General features: G+C 36.2%; 1 protein-coding gene across 2 annotated transcripts in view; it reads left to right on the top strand.

Moving 5' to 3' along the window:
- LOC131675316 (dynein heavy chain, cytoplasmic) overlaps positions 1-20978 on the top strand; it is a 995688-nt gene that overhangs the window by 438027 nt on the left and 536683 nt on the right. For both annotated transcript variants that reach the window (XM_058954251.1, XM_058954250.1), the window contains exons 12-13: positions 6817-6905; positions 15316-16462. In XM_058954251.1, the coding sequence (XP_058810234.1) occupies positions 6817-6905; positions 15316-16462 (1236 nt within the window). The remainder of the gene's footprint in view (positions 1-6816; positions 6906-15315; positions 16463-20978) is intronic.

Here is a 20978-nt window from a genome sequence, read left to right as displayed (position 1 = left end):
CATGTTTCGTCGACTGTCACGAAACGACGCAGAAACTCCTTCGGATTGCGCTTAAACAGCGTCAGACATTGCTCTGAAGTTGTCTCACGGTTGCGCTTGTTGTCCGGAGTGAGCAAACGCGGTACCCATCTCGCCGACAGCTTTCTCATGCTCAAAATTTCATGCAGAACATGACCTACGCGGTCTTCTAAGATGTCTACGATCTTAGCTATCTCGCGCACCTTCAATCATCGATCTGCAAATACGTGATCGTGAATTATTGTCACGTTATCCTCCGTGGTAGCCGTTTTCGGAGCACCTGGACGTGGCTCTTCAAAAATCGACGTGCGACCACGTTGAAACTCGTTAAACTAATTTTTGACGGTCGCCATCGAAGGAGAAGAGTCACCGTACACAGCATCCAAGTGCTTTTCGATTTCGCTGCGCGATTTCCCTTCCAAAAACAAGAATCGAATCACCGACCGATACTGCTCTTTTTCCATTTTTCAAAAATCAACGGACATCCTTGCTTTCACACGCTCTCAAAAATAAACTACATCTCCGATCCGGCTGAAATCTTGACAGTAACCATCGAGAAGGTTGTACTACGTGATAGAATATTTCTTTTGCGAGAGTGGCGCCATCGGGCGGTGAGGCTAAGTACTTATCGGACCACCCTCGTACTCTTCTTCAGTATACTTTCTTCTTCGATCAATACTCTCGGTCTGCTATCCCTGACAATATCTTATACCCTATGTCTAGTAATCATATCTCTCTGTAAATTTCTGCCTTGTAGATCGAAAAATTGCGAACCTTCTTTTATTGTCACATATCTCCCTCTTCTTCTACACCTCAATCATTACTTTCGTTAATTCTTGAAACCAACGCTCTGTTAAATTCTTGAAAAACTGCCCCGGTATCTCATCTTATCCAGTTATTTTCTCCTTTTTCAGTTTGTCAATCACTTCGTATATCTCCCTTCTGGTTTTAACCATGCTAATCACGCTCTGTTTACTACAATTTTTCATATTCTCTTCTTTCTCCTCTGCTTTTATCCCTTGCCTGACTTCTCTTTTTGATTCCTCTGTTTCTTTCAGGATCCTTTCTCTTTCTTCTCCTTCTTTAGGCTTCAAGTGTTTCAACCATTCTTTCTTCAAAATTCCTTCCTCTTCTCTTGTTTTCTTTCTCCTGATGCTCTTCATTACTTTCAAAATTCGGACTCTTTCTTTCCTTTCTCTATTCTAATCCACTTTTCTTTACCGATTTTTCTTTTTCTCCCTTTCTAATTTTTAATCTTTTTTTCTCTTCACCATGTCTATTCCTTTCTTTTTCTCTCTTCGTTATCAAATAGCTATTCAATCATTTCTATACTATTTTACTCTATTCTTTATAATCCTTTCCACTCCTTGTCTACTCCTCTCTCAATTCTTCCCATCTCTTCTATAGTTCTTCCTTAAATTCCTTTATCTTCTCTTAATCCTATACTATTCTATGATCCCCTCCAGCTCTAGTTCAACGGCTTCTTTTTTTAAAGATTTTTATTCCTCTTCTATTTCAATCTTAAAATGTACCAGTAGATGATCCAATACCAACTTTTTCTCAACTATCGTTTTACTTACTATCTGTTTTCTTTCGTTTTGTCTCTCGATGATGAAATCTAGTGTCGATTTGTATCCATCCCCTAAGAATGTTATTTCTTCTTTCCAATTCCCTTCCGTTCTTCTGTTCTTTATGCTCTCTTCTATCTCCTTCCATAGATCTAAAAGCCTCTCTCTTTCTTTGTTTCTCTTCTTGTCTTCCAACCTTCTTAAATATCACTATTCTACTCCCTTGTTGTCCTCTCCGATCTTGGCGTTGAAGTTCCCTATCGTGAGAAGTCTATTTTCCTTCTTAAAAATCTTCTCACTTAGTTTTTCCAGATCTCTTTTTACCCATCCTATTCCCACATTGTTATATATTGCGATATTATCATCTCCTTCATTTTCTGATCTTCACATCGTCTAAAATTACTCCGTGTTGTCACTGCTCGATTTTTACACCCACTGCCATCCCTTTATGATACCTACTATCACTCACTATGATTCTAAGATAGAGATATTCAAAAAAGATTTAAAAATAAATAGATAAGGAAAAAAAATTCTCATAATAAATATCTTTTATAATTTCTTTATGAAATACAAATTCCTCTTTTCTTCCTGAATCCCATCTGCGTATCGCTTAGCGTCTATTTTGCATCTAATTCTCTTTCCAACTTTTTCCTTAGTATTTCCGCATATATTTTATATCATGTGTCCATCAGCGTTATTCCTCTATAGTTTTTTACTTCTTCTTTCCTCCTTTTCTTATATATTCGTACTATTATTCCCTTCCTCCATTCTTCCGGATATCCTTCTCCGTTCCATATTCCGTTCAAGCATTTTGTCATATCTTTTAACAAGCGTTCCGTGCGTTCCATCCACGCTTCATTTGCTATACCATCTTCTTCTGTCCCCTTTTTCTTTTTCATTTTTCTTATTACCTCTTTTACTTCTCTTTCTTTGATTTCTTCACCTTCCTCTCCTTCGCTGTCTTCGGTTTCTTGCCCTTTGTTTTCTTCCTTTTCTTTTTCTCCCAGTTGTCCCTTGAAGTGCTTTAACCATTTTTCTTTTCCTATGTTTTCATCTAATCCAATTCTTTTCTTCCTATTGCAATTCACTTTATCCCAGAATTTTCTTCTCGTCTTATCTTTTCTTATATCTTCTGCCACTGTTTTCCCCTCAGCTTCTTTTGCTTTTCTTATTTCCTCTTTGTATTCTCTCTTTGCTTCTAGGTATTTGCCTCTGCTTCCTTCTCCTTTACTTACCTTATTTAACTCTGCCATCACCCTAGCCCTTTTTATCCTACATTCTTCTCTGCACCACCTTTTTTTTATCCTTTTTTTTTTCCCTTATCTTCTTTTTACGACTACGTTCCTCACTCTATATTTTATGTCTTTCCATTTTTCTGTTCCCTCTATTGCGTTTATCCATCTCTGATATTCTCTTATACCTTCTTCGCTCCAGTCGTCTGCCATTCATTCTTCCTCTTCTTTTCATTCTTCTGCTACTTTGTCTCCCAATTCCACTTCTACTGGTAATTAGTCCGACTTTACCCTATCTTTTAATTGAACCCTTTTTATTGCCTCATTACCTTCCTCGTTACTTACTACATAATCTATCGTTGACATTCCTCTCGCTCCTATATATATTATTACTCCCTCTTCATCTCCTTCTTTTCTCCCATTCGTTATCACTAAACCCATTTCTCCTAGCCATTTTAACATTTCTTCTCCCTCTGCGTTTAACACTTTATCCTTGGCCTTTATTTCTTCTAGGTTTTCTTCTGTCTCCCATTCCCTTCCTTCGGTTCCTGTTCTTGCGTTGAAGTCTCCTCCTATAATTATTGTTTTTCCTCTGTTCTCCTTTATCTCTTCGCTTAGGTATTCATAGTTTTCCTTTTTCTCATGTTGCATATACACCGTTGCTATCATGTATTTCCTCCCTCCGATCTTTATTTCTCCTGCTATTACCTCACTTGTCCTTTCTTTCTTCCATTCAACCTTACTCATCCTTTTCCTCTCTCTTACCGCCATTATTCCTCCTCCTATTTCTCTTCCCCTTCTTCCTTCCCTTCTTGAGTCTCTCTACTCTATGTTATACCCTTTCAGTTGCTTCTCCACCCCAGCCTCTTCACCCAAGTTTTCGTTAGCCCTATTATATCGAATTCCCTAACATATTCCCAGTCGTCTTCCTCCATGCTCCTAATCCCCACCATGTTCCAGAATAGTATCTTTACTGCCTCTCTTCCATCTCTCTCCCTTTTCTCCTCTCTCTCTCTCTCTCTCTCTTTTCTCTATTGTTTTCGAAACCCTTCCGCCCTTTTTTCTACCATTTTTCCTTCTTTCTCACTTCACCACCATTCTTCTTCCTCTGACTTCAACCCGTTATGCCACATCTTTACCTCATTACCTTTAATTTTATTTCTCTCGCTTACCTTCTTACTTTCTCTCTTATTTTCCTCTGCTTCCACGTCCAGTCCTGATCTATAAAGATCTTTTCCTGCCCCAGCTTCTTTTTCGTCTTCATAATTCCTTCTTTTTGTTCCCATGAAGCGCATCTAATTTGCCATATCTTTTTTTCCTGTTTTTTCCCGATCCTCCCTCCTCGCTATCCTTATTCTTCTCAGATCCACTATCTCCCCTTTCATTTCTAGTTCCTCCCTTAACCAGTCCTCTGCCTATCTCTTCCTTTCCCATCTTACCCCACCCTCTAAGTCTGTCACTATTATATTGTTCATCCTACTCTCTCTATCCATTTTTTCTTTCATATACTCTGTTTCACCCTTATTGCCTACTTTTATTCCTCTTTGCTTCTCGTTTCCTCCTTCTATACTTTCTTTTAGTTTCACGCAGTCTTCTTCCAACTGGTTCATCCTCTCTCTCCATTTTTCCTGCTGTTTCTTTTCTCTAAGTTCTGCTTTTTCCCTTTCTTAATCTTTTTTTTCCTTTCTCTCTCTCTCTCTCTCTCTCTCTCTCTTTTTCTCCTAACTTTTCCTATTTCTTTCTCCCATCTTTCTTATCTTTTTTTCCGCTCAGCCTCCATTCTTTCCATTATTTAGTTAAACATTTCTGTCCTTTCTCTCCTTTCTTTCTCCCATGCCTCTCTTAAACCCCTTATATCTGCCCGTATCTTTTCCATTATATTTTCTACCTCACTACTTTTTCCCATTTCATTTATCGCGTTGTCCAATTCCTTTTCTCCCTCCCCCTCCATCTCGCAACCCTCACTTTCGCTCTTGCATCTTTTTGCCTCTCTAATTTCTCCTCTAATATTCTCCCTTAGCCACTCTCCGCTCCCTCTACCCCTCACCACCTTTAATCTTTTCTTCTTTTCCTCCTCTGTGCCTTACTTATCCATCCTTCCATCCTTATCTCCCTTTTTTGCTGTTGTCACAAACCTTTCCATCACTATCCCGTACGCCTTTATTCGTCTCTCTAATTCTGCGCGTGATCCCACCTTTATTACCTTGTCTTACCTTTTTTGTCTACACCTTTACTTCTTACCACCCCTCCTCTCTGCCTGCTTTTCCCGCTTTCTGATTTTCTCTCTCAACTTCAACTTTTCTTTTTTCTTTATTCTTCTCTCTCTACTTTTTCCTGCTCTTCTCCAAACCTCTCTCTCTACTCCACTTCTCTTCCGCCTCCACTCTCTTTCCACCTCTATCTCTCCCCACAAACACTTTCCCTCTCTAACTTTCTTAGCAAAACTCGCACTCACAGCCAAGACACGTCCACTCCCTTCCACGACTCGAAACCCACTCCGCTATCAATATACATATTGAATATATATGTCACTACTAAATTCAACACATCAATCAAGCGTACAGTATATAAGTGACAAGTTTTCTATTGCAACAATTAATAGACACTATTGAATATATAATCCACTAACAAAATAAATATAGTAAATAATTATACAGTATACGAATGGAAGAAGCATATATTACATAATGTATTTCGTCATGAGAAAACGTACTTAACAATGAAGACATCAACTGACTCAATAAATGAAGAATATTATAGTCTGCTAAATTCAACACAAATCTGTTATACACCGTAACAAAGTTCATGCACCTTTTAGTTCCGACGTCAAATTCCTCATTTTCGAAGGCTCATATCTCAGATAAAAAAGGTAGCAAGTAGCTTAAATTTTTTGAAAAGAAAGGAAAAAGTCTCTACTGTAAGACATTGTTACTGGTTTTCCGATAGAATGAGACCTTAACTTATACGACCTTAAAATTAAATATTATTTTCAAACCATAAAATTTGTAAAATTTTGCAATATATCTAAGTGAAGGTGAATTTTTCTTGATAATTCTGATTATTACACTTATAGATTTTTTATGATTTGGCAGCGTTTTAAAAATCGTCTTAAAAAGTGCTTTTTTTGAAGATTTAAGAATTCGTGTCCGTGCGAAATGAATATTAACATTGAGTTTAACGTTACCCAATAAGCACTATACAAGGAAGAGGAGAAGAATCGTCGTGTATTTTTTGCTTACGTGGTTGTGTGTATCATGGGGTAGTTAAGTTAAGACTGATTGAAGAAATCTGTGAACAAAATATTACTCGAAGTTGTGCTTGATTAGTAGAGTTAATTAGGAAACAACTTTTGACGCGTTGTTAAGAGATTCATTAACATCTTTAGAAAAACATAATAGCTCGAAAATCTTATGGTTAGAAGAAATACGTATGATCGATTATATAGATGTTGTTTTTTTTTCACAACGTTAACGAATCTAATATCGAAACGTGATAAGTTGCTTCATTTCATATTGCCTTTACCGATCAAGCACAACTTGAATTAAAAAACTTCGGCATGCGAGAACAGATATCAAAGAAATCTCTGTAACATACTTAGGACCTAATAGATATTTTTTTTTTATCTTGTTAAAATCTAACGGTAATTCTGAAATTGTATTGAAATATATGTTGGTTTATGTTTAACTTGTATTTTTTCTTGACGGAAAATAAAGATCACACTCTCTCTCCCTATCTCTCTACTATATACATGCTCTGGTATTACGCTGGTTACCGAAAAACGCGTATCATTGCCGCTAAAGTTACCATTTCACAACGTGGATGTTTTGAGTACCAGTCTCGCTCATCTGACATGCGGTAACCGTTCATCAGTGCGAGTTACTTGCATTATAAGTATTTGCACTGACCACTGTTGCTTGTAATGAATTCAAGTTGTTTTTTGTTTTTTACTCGATAAATGGGCATATAATTGAAATTTATTTATCTGATATTACTTGCAGCTCTGAAAAATGAAATAAAACGAGTATGTGCTGAAGAATATTTAGTTTGTGGAGAAGGAGATGATCAAGGCGGAGCTTGGCAAGAAAAGGTATTACCTTCACCTATATATTATTCTATTATTATATATTATTCTATTATTATATATTATTCTATTATTATATATTATTCTATTATTATATATTATTCTATTATTATATATTATTCTATTATTATATATTATTCTATTATTATATATTATTCTAATATTATTCTATTCGGTTTGCCCTATATTCAGTCATACTTTCGTACTTTCTCATCGGTTTTCAGTATAATTTAGATTGAATCTATTACAATCCTACATTTATGTATTTTTTATACCACTGTAGGGCTTTTATCACCTTTTCATAATACTTTTTTTTATATGCTCTGAGGCTCGATTCTTTTGTACCCAATGCTTTCGTAACATAACCTTTATAAGTAACTGAAGGACGTGAAAACTCCTCTCTCCATTAGGCTTATAGATTAATTCAATATTACCCAAGTGAAATTCACCTATAGTATTAAACTAATTATTGGATAACTGTTCAAAAGAGAAAAAATTACTAGTGTTTTCATTTTAAGATTCCCATTGTTTAAGCAAATTGCGAACAATCTTGTATATTCAAATAAGTAATTCTCGACCAATCGATTTTAGAGATGAAAATAAGTCAAAAATCTTTATATTATTTATTTGTCAGAGTTTATTTTATTAGTCTATTATAATTATAAATAATTATCCGGGAGAGCGATGTTGAACGTACCCCAAACCGAATTTACGATAATAAACAGTCTTAAACACAGGGGCAGACTTGCCATGAACGGCGTTCAACTCAACTGTGATTTCTTTTGGTGTAAGACCTTTCAAAGGAAAATGTTTTATCACCGCTCAAAACTCTATTTTTTCCATTTTTCAAATAAACCAATAACTTTTTGTTCAATCAACGCTCACAAAAAAACGACTCAATGAATCGAGCTGAAACTTTGTACGATATCTAGTTAGTAGTATTGCTTGCCAAAAACATCATAATTTAAGCGTGACGAGCGCCATCTCTTGGATTTTGCAAAGACTTATTGATCCTCCCTCGGACCAGTTTTCATGTTCAATGATTCAGCTTCAAATATTAAAATATAATCTATTGAAGGTATTTGTTTAAAGAATATTAAAGTTTTTATTTAGGATGAAGCACTAATGCCACCGAGATATGCTTTAGAAATTGTTAATAGAATATTAAAATATATTGTGAACAATGATTTACTATTTGGCGGTAAAATAATGATTTTCTCAATAGTGAAGAATTAAAACGTTTCTTCTTCGGAAGAACAGTTAGATAATTTGATAATTTTAAAAATACAGGTGTTTTTTTCATCGAGACAGATGAAAAACGTTACAAATTTAATACGTTGTACTGCTGGCAATAAATGTGTGATTAATAATTACCGTGAGCATATAACTTAAAAAGCTGCATTTTTTTAATAATTTAAACGAATTTCGTAGTTTTAAATTTGATGGTGAAAAGGTAAGAAACATCTTTTATAGGGGTATGTACAGAAGAAACAATAATAGACGTTATAAATATAAACTACTTTATTTAATGCTCACGGTGATAATATAAATTAAGAAGTTCTTGGTTATGCGAGCACCACCAAACATTAACCTTTGAATTTATAGCTCAATTCTTTTTAGCCTGCGGGTTTGCAAGATTCGAAAAAGACGATCTATACAAAAATAATAGGTGTTTCGTCCAGGACTAGTAGATTGGACTCCTCAGTAGGGGTCTACTAGTCCGGCCTAGACACCTTGCCACTTGATGTACAGCAGCTAGAATTATTAGAGGAACCTGCTTAATTCTTATATAGAAAAATTAAGCCCTCTACTGGCAATATTTCAACCAAATGCCGAATTCAAATATAAACTACTTTATTTAATGCTCACGGTGATAATATAAATTAAGAAGTTCTTGGTTATGCGAGTTATTATTATTATTACTATTATTTTTGTATAGCTCGTCTTTTTCGAATCTTGCAAACCCGCAGGCTAAAAAGAATTGAGCTATAAATTCAAAGGTTAATGTTTGGTGGTGCTCGCATAACCAAGAACTTCTTAATTTATATTATCACCGTGAGCATTAAATAAAGTAGTTTATATTTGAATTCGGCATTTGGTTGAAATATTGCCAGTAGAGGGCTTAATTTTTCTATATAAGAATTAAGCAGGTTCCTCTAATAATTCTAGCTGCTGTACATCAAGTGGCAAGGTGTCTAGGGCGGACTAGTAGACCCCTACTGAGGAGTCCAATCTACTAGTCCTGGACGAAACACCTATTATTTTTGTATAGCTCGTCTTTTTCGAATCTTGCAAACCCGCAGGCTAAAAAGAATTGAGCTATAAATTCAAAGGTTAATGTTTGGTGGTGCTCGCATAACCAAGAACTTCTTAATTTAATTATAGACGTTATATGAAGTGAATGTCATCTTTTAGGATATTGTGTTGTAAAAATAATGGCTAATGGCGGGCAAGATTTTTTCAAAGTGTACATGTCAATAATACCAGAATATTTCATAGAAGTCAATAAAAATTGTATTGCTTTAATATAGTTGATCCCTAAACTTAAAAACTAAATATCATAACGAAACTTTCGGAGTCTCTTCCTTATATAATGACGAATTATCTGCCGAAATTTACAGCCTCTGTCATCTATGAAATTTTTAAGAACGAGCCCCTCAAATATTGCTTTTTTAATGTAAACTCTTATATGACAGACATCCAATTCGGTGTTTTATATTTAATATCTCTCTGAATAAATCGGATAATAAGTTGAAAAACTAAGAACAGGTAGTTCTAATCATAAGCTTTCTGATAGTATCTTTATAATAGGGTGTCAACATGCATTTTAAAGAAATATTCAAGTAATAAAATCATTTTATTCATATTTCGGAGATCCCGATCAGACGAGCACCATATACCTTGCGCGCGCTCAATTCAAATACGAGTAGTAAGGTTATGAGAAAAAACGGGTTGGAATTGAATTATATTATTTATTATTATAATTTTATTACATAATAATAACATTAATATTATTAATTTTGTTAATAGTATCATAATTTTTATATATTATTTAATTTTGTAAAGTTATTGAACAATTTTTTGGTCTAATTTTTTTTGTTAGAGCATCTCATACGATTCAACATGTATTTTAATTATCTTTTCATAAAAGGAATATTACATTAAAATGAGGTAAAAAGTTATTTTATTCAGATGAATTTGTAAACAAATTATATATTGATTGTAAAATAGTAGCATTTTTTGTTATACGAGATTTGTTATTGACATTTTCAATACATAATGAATATATTCCTGGTATACCATGTTTTCCGAAAGCAGCCTTCATTACTTCGAAAGTTATTCCAGCTGTAGCCAACTTAGAAATAGTTGTATTTTTTAGTTAACCTTTTAATTTTTGCCAAATAGCTTTGTGTAACGTTATTTTCAATTTCAAATCTTTCTTTTTTTCAATGTCTGAAATGCTTTCTGGGTATTTCTTAATCATAGTTTTAGAATAGCACAGTAACTAATATCATCAGATTTTTTCCTTTATCAAGTCGCCAAAAATGTTTTGAATAATCCACTGGTTTTGCAGGTAGTATACAATGTACCGGACGGTTTATATTATTTATTATCTTGATCATTAGATGCTCCATAGCCTACATCGAACAATTATTTAGCTAAATCAATTTCATGTGGCAAAGCTCTCATGTTTGTTTTCAAATGAAATATTGAAAGAAGCGGCCATAAGCGAGAGTTTTTTTAAAGACAAATTAAAAATTTCATTACGCGTTCTATTAATCTTGATAGGAAGTAATTGCCTGAAATCACCAGTTAAAATCATTATTTTACCGCCAAATGGTAAATCATTGTTCATAATATATTTTAATATTCTATTAACAATTTCTCAAGCATATCTCGGTGGCATTAGTGCTTCATCCTAAATAAAGACTTTAATATTTTTTAAACAAATACCTTCATTAGATTATATTTTAATATTTAAAGCTGAATCATTGAATATGAGAACTGGTCCGAGGGAGGATCAATAAGTCTTTACAAAATCCAAGAGATGGCGCTCGTCATGCTTAAATTATGATGTTTTTGGCAAGCAATACTACTAACTAGATATCGTACAGTTTCGGCTCGATTCATTAAGTCGTTTTTTTGTGAGCGTTGGTTGAACAAAAAGTTATTGGTTTATTTGATAAATGGAAAAAATAGAGTTTCGAGCGGTGATAAAACATTTTCATTTGAAAGGTTTTACACAAAAAGAAATCACAGTTGAGTTGAACGCCGTTCATGGCAAGTCTGCCCCTGTGTTTATGACTGTTTATAACTGGGTAAATGAATTTCAACGCGGCCGTACAACAACAAAAGTTGAACCTCGTTCAGGACGCCCCGTAGAAGTGAGTACGCCTGAAATGGTCAACAAAATCGACGATATGGTGTTGAATAATAGAAGATTAAAATTGCGAGAATTAGTTGAGGCCACAGGGGTATCAAAGGGTACAATCATTTCAATTTTGCATGAAAAGGCAAAGACAGTAAAGTGAGCTGGCAAGATTATGGTCACGGTTTTTTCTGGGATGCGTATGGAATCATCTACATCGACTACTTGGAAAAGGGCCAAACGATCACTGGACAATATTATGCGTCATTATTAGGTTAGTTGAAAGAAAAATTCAGAGAACAGCGTCCTCACTTGATAAAAAATGCCTCTTTCTTCAAGATAATGTTCGAGTTCAAACGTGTTTAGTTTCGATGGCAAAAATTAACGATCTAAAGTTCGAATTAATTGACCATCCACCGTATTCGCCTGATTTGGCTCCCATTGACTTTTTCTTATTTCCTAACCTCAAAAAATGGCTTGCCGGACAACGATTCACGTCGAATGAAGAAGTCATCGCCGAAACAAATGTCTATTTTGAGGGTTTTCAGAAATCATATTTTTCTGATGGCTTAAAAAAACTAGAAGGCCGTTTAATAAAATGTATTGACCTTCAAGGAGATTATGTACTAATATAACAATGAAATAACAAAATTTTAAATATAAAAATCCCAAATTTATTTTTCATTATGTAACAGGCTGCCGTTTAGTCTATGACCCTGCAGACGTACCTTTAATTGCGACTAAACGACGCCTTGTTATCTCTGTGCACAAGGCACAGTAACCTACCTTGCCTCGGAGTGCGCCTGCGCAGAGTCTCTTCACTGTTCCGAGTTGGGTTCCCCCAACTCACCGCTTGGCGGCGCTGTCGCCCATTGCTTGTAGCGCTCGTGCGGTCGCCGCCGGAACCTAAGTCGTCGACTCGCGTCTATCGATAATCGCACGATCCGTGCTACGCAACCGGCGAATTCGAATCCCCTGAAAATAAACACTGGCGCGACCTCCGGACAAAGGAAAGACCAAATAACGACTATTTAACTCGAAAGTAATGATCAACATGCACTTTATTGATGCAATTTAACTACACGGGAGTTTTGCCGAGAGACTTTCGCACGCTCGCGTGAACGACAAGACACGCTATTTGAGAGAGAGAGAAAAAAACCGCGATTACCGCGAACTACCTGCTCGCACGCAATAGATAAATTCTTCGCGCTCGCTGCGCGGATTCGCACGCAAATTATAACAGCGATTGACAATGGGAAGAAGGTGCACCTACCGCGATATCGATGAGGATACGGTGGCCAACCGTATCCGACTAACACGCTGTTGATCGACTGTTCCGCTGCTTGCTGCGCCGCTTCGATTGCTATTGCTGCTGTTGTTGTTGTTGCCACTGATGTTGCTGCTGTTGATGCTGCTGCTGTTGCTGCTACCGCAGTTGCTGCTACTGCTGCTGCTGCTATTAGCACACCCACGCACTCAAGTCCTCAACGTCAATGGCAAAACCCAAAACTCGGATGGCTCGGGAAAAACGGAGGTTAGATCGGCACGAACTGACTGAGTGGCACAGTCATACTGCCGGTCGGAGCCTCCCCTCCCGGTCATTGCCCCTACGCGCTCTCTCTCTCGTGCTCTCGCTCTCGCTCGCTCTTAATCCAGTACGCGGATCTAAACGATTTTCGATAATCGTTGCAATTAACATATTTAAAACGCGGAATATTTGCAGATTAATTCAGTATAACTTTGTAGTAGCTTTTGGTTTAGATTTAGTTAGTTCTGGGTTTAATTTGTTTTGGTTTAGTTGAGTTTTGAATTTGGTATGGTATGGTCGCGTTTGATCAGTATAATAAATTATGTTAAATGACAAATGAAAAAGTATATTTGTATTTTAACCAAGTAAATACATCAAATCACTTAAGTCACTGAATTGAAATTCAAAAATCACTCAAGACTACTTCCATCTGACAGTAACTATAGCAAATGCTAAGGCTTGAAAGTAACTCACTAGAATATATAATTAATTATAATAATTACATTTTACATCAAATTACTAATAAAACACGAACTACGCATAAATCATTAGATTATAGCTGTTTTTATTAACGGCTGTATTCAAAAATGTGTTTGATATTGTTAGATTTATTTTCGAGTTTAAAGAGCAACTAATTTTGCATACTAAAGCCCCGAGAATGTCAAAATCTTTTTAATCAGGTGATCTAAAAAACCATTAGTTTTTTATGTTATTGAAGACAATAAATTTTTTTTATTCGTTAAATAAAAGTACATTTATTGCAATGGTAGTCGATTCGATTAATCTATCCGTTCGCGATTCGTCTACTCGCGATGTTAGTTCGAACGACTAAGAGAGAGAAAGGGCGCGCGAAGTTTTGGAAATAGGCAGTTTAGCCTCAGTTGCTTTCGCGATTGTACCGCCAATTTAGTTTTTTGCACTGTGTTTCGCCGTTAGTTTATAAATCGAAAGTTTCCTGGATTTCGATACGTGCGTAAGTGCAGCAAGTAAGCAGCAGCAAGCAGCATCATTACAACAGCAGCAGATGTTTGTATCGAGGTAGTGCAGCTGATTGACCCAAGGAGCACCGTTGATTTTCTTCAACAATTACGGTTGATCACCGAAATTGCACCGCAGGATAGGTGTACCTTCCTTTTATTGCGCGACAAAATATTAGCGAGAGTATTTTGTCTATTGCGATCGTTATTTTTTGTATTCACGCCTAGCGTTAGTTTTCGCGGCAAAGTTTCGAATTCTCTCTCTCTCTCTCTCTCTCCTTTCGTATTATTATTAATTTTCGTAAAATCCTATTCGCGTGCGTTAGTCTTTCGGCCCGTAAAAGATTGTAGTTTATTTGAATTAAATGTTATTAATTTTATTTGTAGCATTACGTCATTTTCGTTTCCTATTAGGTTAACGGATCTATACGGATTAAATTTTAAACCGATTTTATCTAGGGGATTAGGTGAAATAAGCATTAGGTCACTCACACCTAAGATAGATGGAGTGTTACAAGTCAGGTGACTCAAGGTAAGTTCAACTCTGTTAGAAAGAAGAGACTGAAACGAAAGTATCAAACGTAGAGGCGATTACACGTATATTCATACGTGTTTAACGGAGCAACGGTTAGCTCTACATCGTGGGAGTTTGTGCTTTCACAAATTCCTATTGTACTAGTTAATCCATCTCGTTATACTATATATAATTTAACAATAAAAGACATATTTTCAAGCGAAGAAAGTAAATAAATCGTTAAAATATAATTTTTAACAAAATATTACAAAAAGTAATTGTTATTTTCTAACATTCATGACAACTTTTACAAAAAAACGTGTTCTCCCCAATTCCTTCTTTAAAAAAATGATGGCCTGGAAAGTGAAGCCAGTTTATTCGTGACTTGATTGGCTGTTTTCGAAATAAGCGGGAAAAATTCAAATTTTAAAACACGTGTATGAATATGAAAATTTCAAAAAATAATAATGAATAGATAGGTATCATAATAGTATATGAAGATATTTTAAATATTTTGTGTTTAATATTTCTGTTTTTTTATATTATTAATTTTTTAATAAGAAAATAATAATTATTAGTTTCTTTATTAAATGCTTTACTTTAGTATAAAAATCTTTATGTTAGTATAGTACAGTCGAATTTTTTTAACATATAGGTGGCGCTGTGTTTTAAGTGTGAACGACTTTACTCCTAATCTTCTTAATCCCCTAGATGTAATTGGATTAAAACCTAAGCCTGTTTCAAATACTTAAGCTACCAGGAAAATCATCTGACGTTAAGACGAATACACGTATTATCATACGTGTTTAACGGAGCGGCGGTTTGCTCTGCATCGTGGGAGTTTGTTCTTAAATAAATTTCCCATTTTCAGATTTATCTCCCCCGTTACAATACATATATATATATATATATATCTAATGACTTGTTGTATGTGTATGTATTTGTGTGTTTTTTTCCATGTTTGTTTGATAATAAATGATATCTGGTAATATTTACTCAATTTTTTCCTTTACTTTTTTACATTTCAGGTACTTCAATTATATCAAATAAGTAATTTGAATCATGGTCTGATGATGGTGGGACCTAGCGGTTCTGGAAAAACCAGTGCTTGGAAAGTTTTATTAAAAGCTTTGGAAAGGCATGAAGGACTAGAAGGCGTTGCTCATGTAATTGATCCAAAAGCAATCAGTAAAGAAACTTTGTATGGAGTTCTTGATCCAAATACCCGTGAATGGACAGATGGTCTTTTTACGCACATATTACGGAAAATAATAGATAATGTTCGTGGTGAAATAAATAAAAGGCAATGGATTATTTTTGATGGTGACGTAGATCCAGAATGGGTAGAAAACTTGAATTCTGTTTTAGATGATAATAAATTATTGACTCTTCCAAATGGAGAAAGACTTAGTCTTCCCCCAAATGTCAGAATTATGTTTGAAGTACAAGATTTGAAGTACGCTACCCTTGCAACAGTTTCTCGTTGTGGTATGGTGTGGTTTTCAGAGGATGTTTTATCAACTGAAATGATTTTTGAAAATTATATGCTTCGACTGAAGTATATTCCACTCGATGATGGCGAAGAAGATCTTTCAGTTAAAAAGAACAGTGATAAAGATGATTCTTTTTCACCAACACTCCATTTACAACGTGATGCTGCTAATTTTCTACAAAGTTTTTTTTCACCCAACGGTTTGATTGTGAAATGTTTGGAGTATGCATCGAAACAGGAACATATCATGGACTTTACTAGACTGAGAGCTTTAAATTCTCTTTTCTCAATGCTAAACCAAGCTCTCAGAAATACGCTCCAATACAACCATTGTCATTCAGACTTTCCATTATCTAATGAACAGTTAGAGCGTTATATTACAAAATCTCTTGTTTATGCTATTCTTTGGAGCTTTACTGGAGATGCAAAATTAAAAATAAGAGCAGATTTTGGTGATTTTATAAGATCAATAACAATGATTCCATTGCCATCTCAAACAAACATTCCTATTGTCGACTTCAAAGTTGATATTCAAGGCGAATGGCAACCATGGAGTAACAAAGTACCTCAAATAGAAATAGAGACACATAAAGTAGCTAGTCCCGATGTAGTTGTACCGACTTTAGATACTGTAAGACACGAAAGCCTTCTTTACACATGGCTTGCTGAGCATAAACCATTAGGTAAGTTTCATAATTTATCAAAATAACGTTTTATTCGACTATTTTATGAAATTATTGGATGAAATATTAAATGAAAATTATATACTTCAACTGTAATATTATAAAAAATCTAAGAAGGTATTTATTAGAAAGTTTGGTCAGGTAGAAATACGACGACATCAAAACAGAATGAAAGAATTAAATATCACCCTCATAAAGAGAGTTGGCCGATATTATAGGCCCACAAAAAAGGTTTGTTTTCTGCATCATTAATGCCATAAAGATATTTTCATATATTTTTACTCACTGAATGACGAATTGGTACCCTGTTTAATCCGAACCCGTACACGACAGGATTTTTTCAAACCTCTAAAACCACCTCAAATAATATCAAAATTATCAATTACGTTACTTTATCTACAAAACTGTCACCAAAGTTCTATAACCACTACAGCCTGAAACCGTTTGATTGCTCAGCATCTTACCAAAATAATTTATAATACAATAATCCCATAACCCGATAACCTTTTGAACTAAGAAATACATACATTCAAAATTTCGCCCGGCGAACTGAACAATCTCATAACCTCTGGCGTGCAGTGATTAGTAAAATTAGATAATAACCCCATAACTCCAAAAAAGCAGAACTCCAAAAAACCCATACAATGGATAAATTTTGTACAGAGAAATTTATAAATCCTGTGTATATGTTACTAAGCTAATAGTTTGCATATCTGCAAAACACGCATGAAAAAAGAAAACAGCTCTTCGACACTCTTTTAACCTAAAGGATTTATCAAGTGGATGTTGTTTACATTTTTTACTATTATTGATATTCTCTTTTTTAATGTCCAACAGTAGTCAACCATTATGTACGTATGGAGTACCGTGATAACATTAACCATTTCCTTTATATTTTGATGAAAGTATTCTCCTTATTCCTTGCTGTAATCCCCAAGATTTTTTAGGAAATTATTAAGATAAGAATCGAGAAAGTGTAATTCGTAACACTTTAAGTAGTTCAGTTTCTCAATGTTTTTGAGCATACTCGTATACTCTTCAACCATTTTTTCCATCATGCAAACGCTAAACAAAACATTCTTGATATATCTCTCACACTATTTTCAAGGTCACTCTTTTTAATATATTGTGCTGTTTTAATGGTATGATCAAACTTGCAAAAACGTTGCATTTTTTATCACTTTTTTGCATAATTACGTAAAAAAAGCAAATTTTTAGTCTTATTTTTTTCAATCTAAATTTTGAATGTCTTAGCCTTATATTATCTAATCATGAATCACATTAATCGCGTGTACGATTATTGTGCTTTTGAACTATGTGTTTGGTTTTTTCCTATGGTGAGTTACTTTTGCAAAATCGTGGCTAAAACAATAGCAAATTCTTGCAAAATTTGAAACATTACAATTTTTTTATTAGAGCGTTTTTGTACTACCGGTATGCAAGATATACATGGTTTTTGACATTTTCTTCGTTACAAATAATAAATTTGTCATTATTTTTGCCAAATTAGTTAACCCTTTCAGGGGCACTTTTTTCTGCTGCACTTATCTGGAACCCGAAAGTGTATATAAAGGTTTTCGGTGTCGCTGATTACGAATCTGAAGTCTGATTTTCAACATTCAAAATGGCGGATCTAATATGGCGGAAATAATTTTCAAACTGAAGCTTATATGAATTAAAATTTATATATTTGGGTTTTCGTTATAACCGAAATTATTCCATTTTGAATTTTTTGAATTCCGAATTCGTATTCGTAATGAGCAAGCTTATAAATACCCTTACACCATCTTTCAAGTGAAATTCTCAGAAAACCGCAACTCTAAATTAAAATAGCCGCCATATTGTATTTTTCAAATTCTGATATCGGATTCATGATCATTGCCTTCAAAAGCCCTTTTATACAAATTTTCATATAATTATCTTGAAAACTCTGTCCAATACCGAATTTATTCGAAAAAACTAAAAATTTTCCGTCTTTGATTGTTTATAAATAATTGAATAAATAAATTTTCAAATTTTTAATCAAAGCATTACGAAGCTTAAGTACTAATGATGGTATAAAAATTTATTCGAATAAAAAACTGAAAAAATTTAGGTGTATCATATATGATACGCTTATCTTGAAAGGGTTAATTTCAATAATTTGTTTAGTCAAATTATGTAAAAACTTAAAAATTTCCCAAAATTATTAATTAATTCCCAAAATAATTAATTGTAATCTACGGGAAAAAATACGTAAGATACCCTGTCACGGTAAACGTCGTATTAGCGCTAACAGCCCAACCATGCGGCTGCACCTGCTGGTTGGGGGGCGAAATATATTAAGGGAATTCGGTACGAGACGCGACGATTTTTAATATAGCACTCGCACTCGCATCACACGTGGAACTTTACGTTAAATAGCGTGTAAATTTACGTTAAAATTAGCCGCAACACAACTAACAGATAACAATGGACCGCACTCAAAAAGAGGTCGAAGACTGGGTGTTGACGCTCCAAGACGAGGAAATAAACGAATACCTCGAACACTTGGAGCTCAAGACAAGCGGGAATAAGCTCTTGAGAGCTGGGTGACTGCAAAATTGGTTGTTAGGCAAATACTCTGTGGCGGATTTCGTTGAAGTCGACAACCAACCCAGCAGTCCAGCAAGAAGAGCAGCCCTACGCTCGGAGCTCATAGTATCCATATGCGCGGAACACACAGCATCCGAACAATAAGGAGAACACCCGCTAGCCCAGCTAATGCAGAGTGCGAAAGTAATATCGCGGATTCAAGAAACAGCGATAAACATCACAAACGTACTGGACGACGGCGAGAGTACGAACAGTAACAAAAACATCACGATAACTGCTAATGATGGTAGCCAATTCCAACTCCCGCCGGCATTCGCTGTGATGATTCAAGATCTCATTTTCCGGTCCAGAGAGAATGAGAAGAAGCTCGAGCTGCTAGACTCGTTAAGAGTGAATGTGTCCAGTCTAACGAAAGTATTAGACCAGATATATAACAACAACAGCAATGTTAAGAGCAAAATGGACGACCTATCCGCCAGGATGAGCGCATTGGAAAATGCTGAAAACAGAAACATACAGCAAGACAATACGAATAATTCCAGCGAAATGCGACACCGAGAGAATACGCGTAGGAGCGTAGCATTCCAGGATACCTTCACCTACCATTACGACACCAGGTTACCTCAAAGTACTCCAGCTGAACCCGGATAGAGGCCCACGGGGGCCAGCAGCAGGACCCCCCCCGGACGCTCCCTTTCGGAGAGGGTGGACAGCATAAACTCAGTGGAGTTAATGCTGAAGTAAATAACCACCCACCGAGCACGTGGTCATCTCAGCCGACAACAAACCCTTGGTCGACTACAAGGGATGTTGGTCGCATTGTCCGAGTATGGAAACTCAAGTTTTCAGGAGAGGGCAATGCAAGTATCGACACCTTCCTGTCTAGGCTGGACAACTTGAGGAATGGCGCAGGACTCACGGAAGATGAGATGCTCCTAGCCGTATCAGAGCTACTCTTCGGTCCCACCCTCACCTGGTACGAGGCGATGAGGGAGGAATGGCTCTCCTACGCTGAGTTCGAGATGGACGCAAGAGAGTGGTTTGAGACCAGCGTACAGCAGCTACAGCGTCAGCGTCTAATGAAGGAGATTCAGAGCCGATATCAGGGCCCCGACGAACCAGTGAATGGTTATATCGCTAACATGATGGGCCTGATGAAGCGGCTAAACCCCCAGATGACGCCTGATTGTCAATTGGACCTGCTACACGCCAACCTTCTCCCGAACATTCAAGGTCAAGTGCGGAGGTCCGAAGTGAACTCCACACAGACTCTGAACGCGCTGGCTACGGCGGCACAGAACAGCTTACACCATGGAAAGGTAGAACGGGTGGTAAGGGCAAAGTGGCAGCGATGTCCAGTGATATCCCGTGGTCAGCGACAGGTTGGACCGTATGGAGAAAGTGCTCGAGAAGGTGACGCACCAGGCCGTCTACACGCCGACGCTCTCGGGGGTGACACCTAGTCCGAGCCTAGAGGCAGTTGACGGGGAGAAGAAGGCTCCACCCACCGATATACTAAGCCAAGTACTGCTATCTCTTAATGAGATATCGGAAGGGTGAAGAATAACTTCGCTGGGAAAAACCTGACCTCAGAGGACCGAACTAAGAAGCCGGAAGCTCCTCGAAGACGGGAGAGAGACTTCTCTAAGCCACTCAAATACATCGAGTGTGGATTACTGGGGTACAGCAGAAAATACTGTCCCCAATGCAATAAGGGAAACGAGGAAAGGAGTGGTTAGGTGGGGTTGACCCCACTCCTTCGTCCCCTAAACCAAACCTCGTAAATGAGATCTCGTGGCCTTCGCCAACACAGTCAGCACCGATAGTCGCGAGCGTGTTGAGCAACGAGAGTGAGAACTCCCCTGGTGACGCCAATGATGAACGTGGCGGTATAGTGAACGCGGAGAGAGAGGGTATCGACGTTAGTAAAGCCCAAGACCCT

The sequence above is a fragment of the Phymastichus coffea genome, unplaced genomic scaffold (assembly GCF_024137745.1).
Source record: "Phymastichus coffea isolate CEN01 unplaced genomic scaffold, Cenicafe_Pcof_1.1 PCOF00018, whole genome shotgun sequence".
NCBI lineage: Eukaryota > Metazoa > Arthropoda > Insecta > Hymenoptera > Eulophidae > Phymastichus > Phymastichus coffea.
The sequence above is the reverse complement of the archived record's forward strand: the minus strand, read 5'-3'. Positions and strand labels throughout refer to the sequence as shown.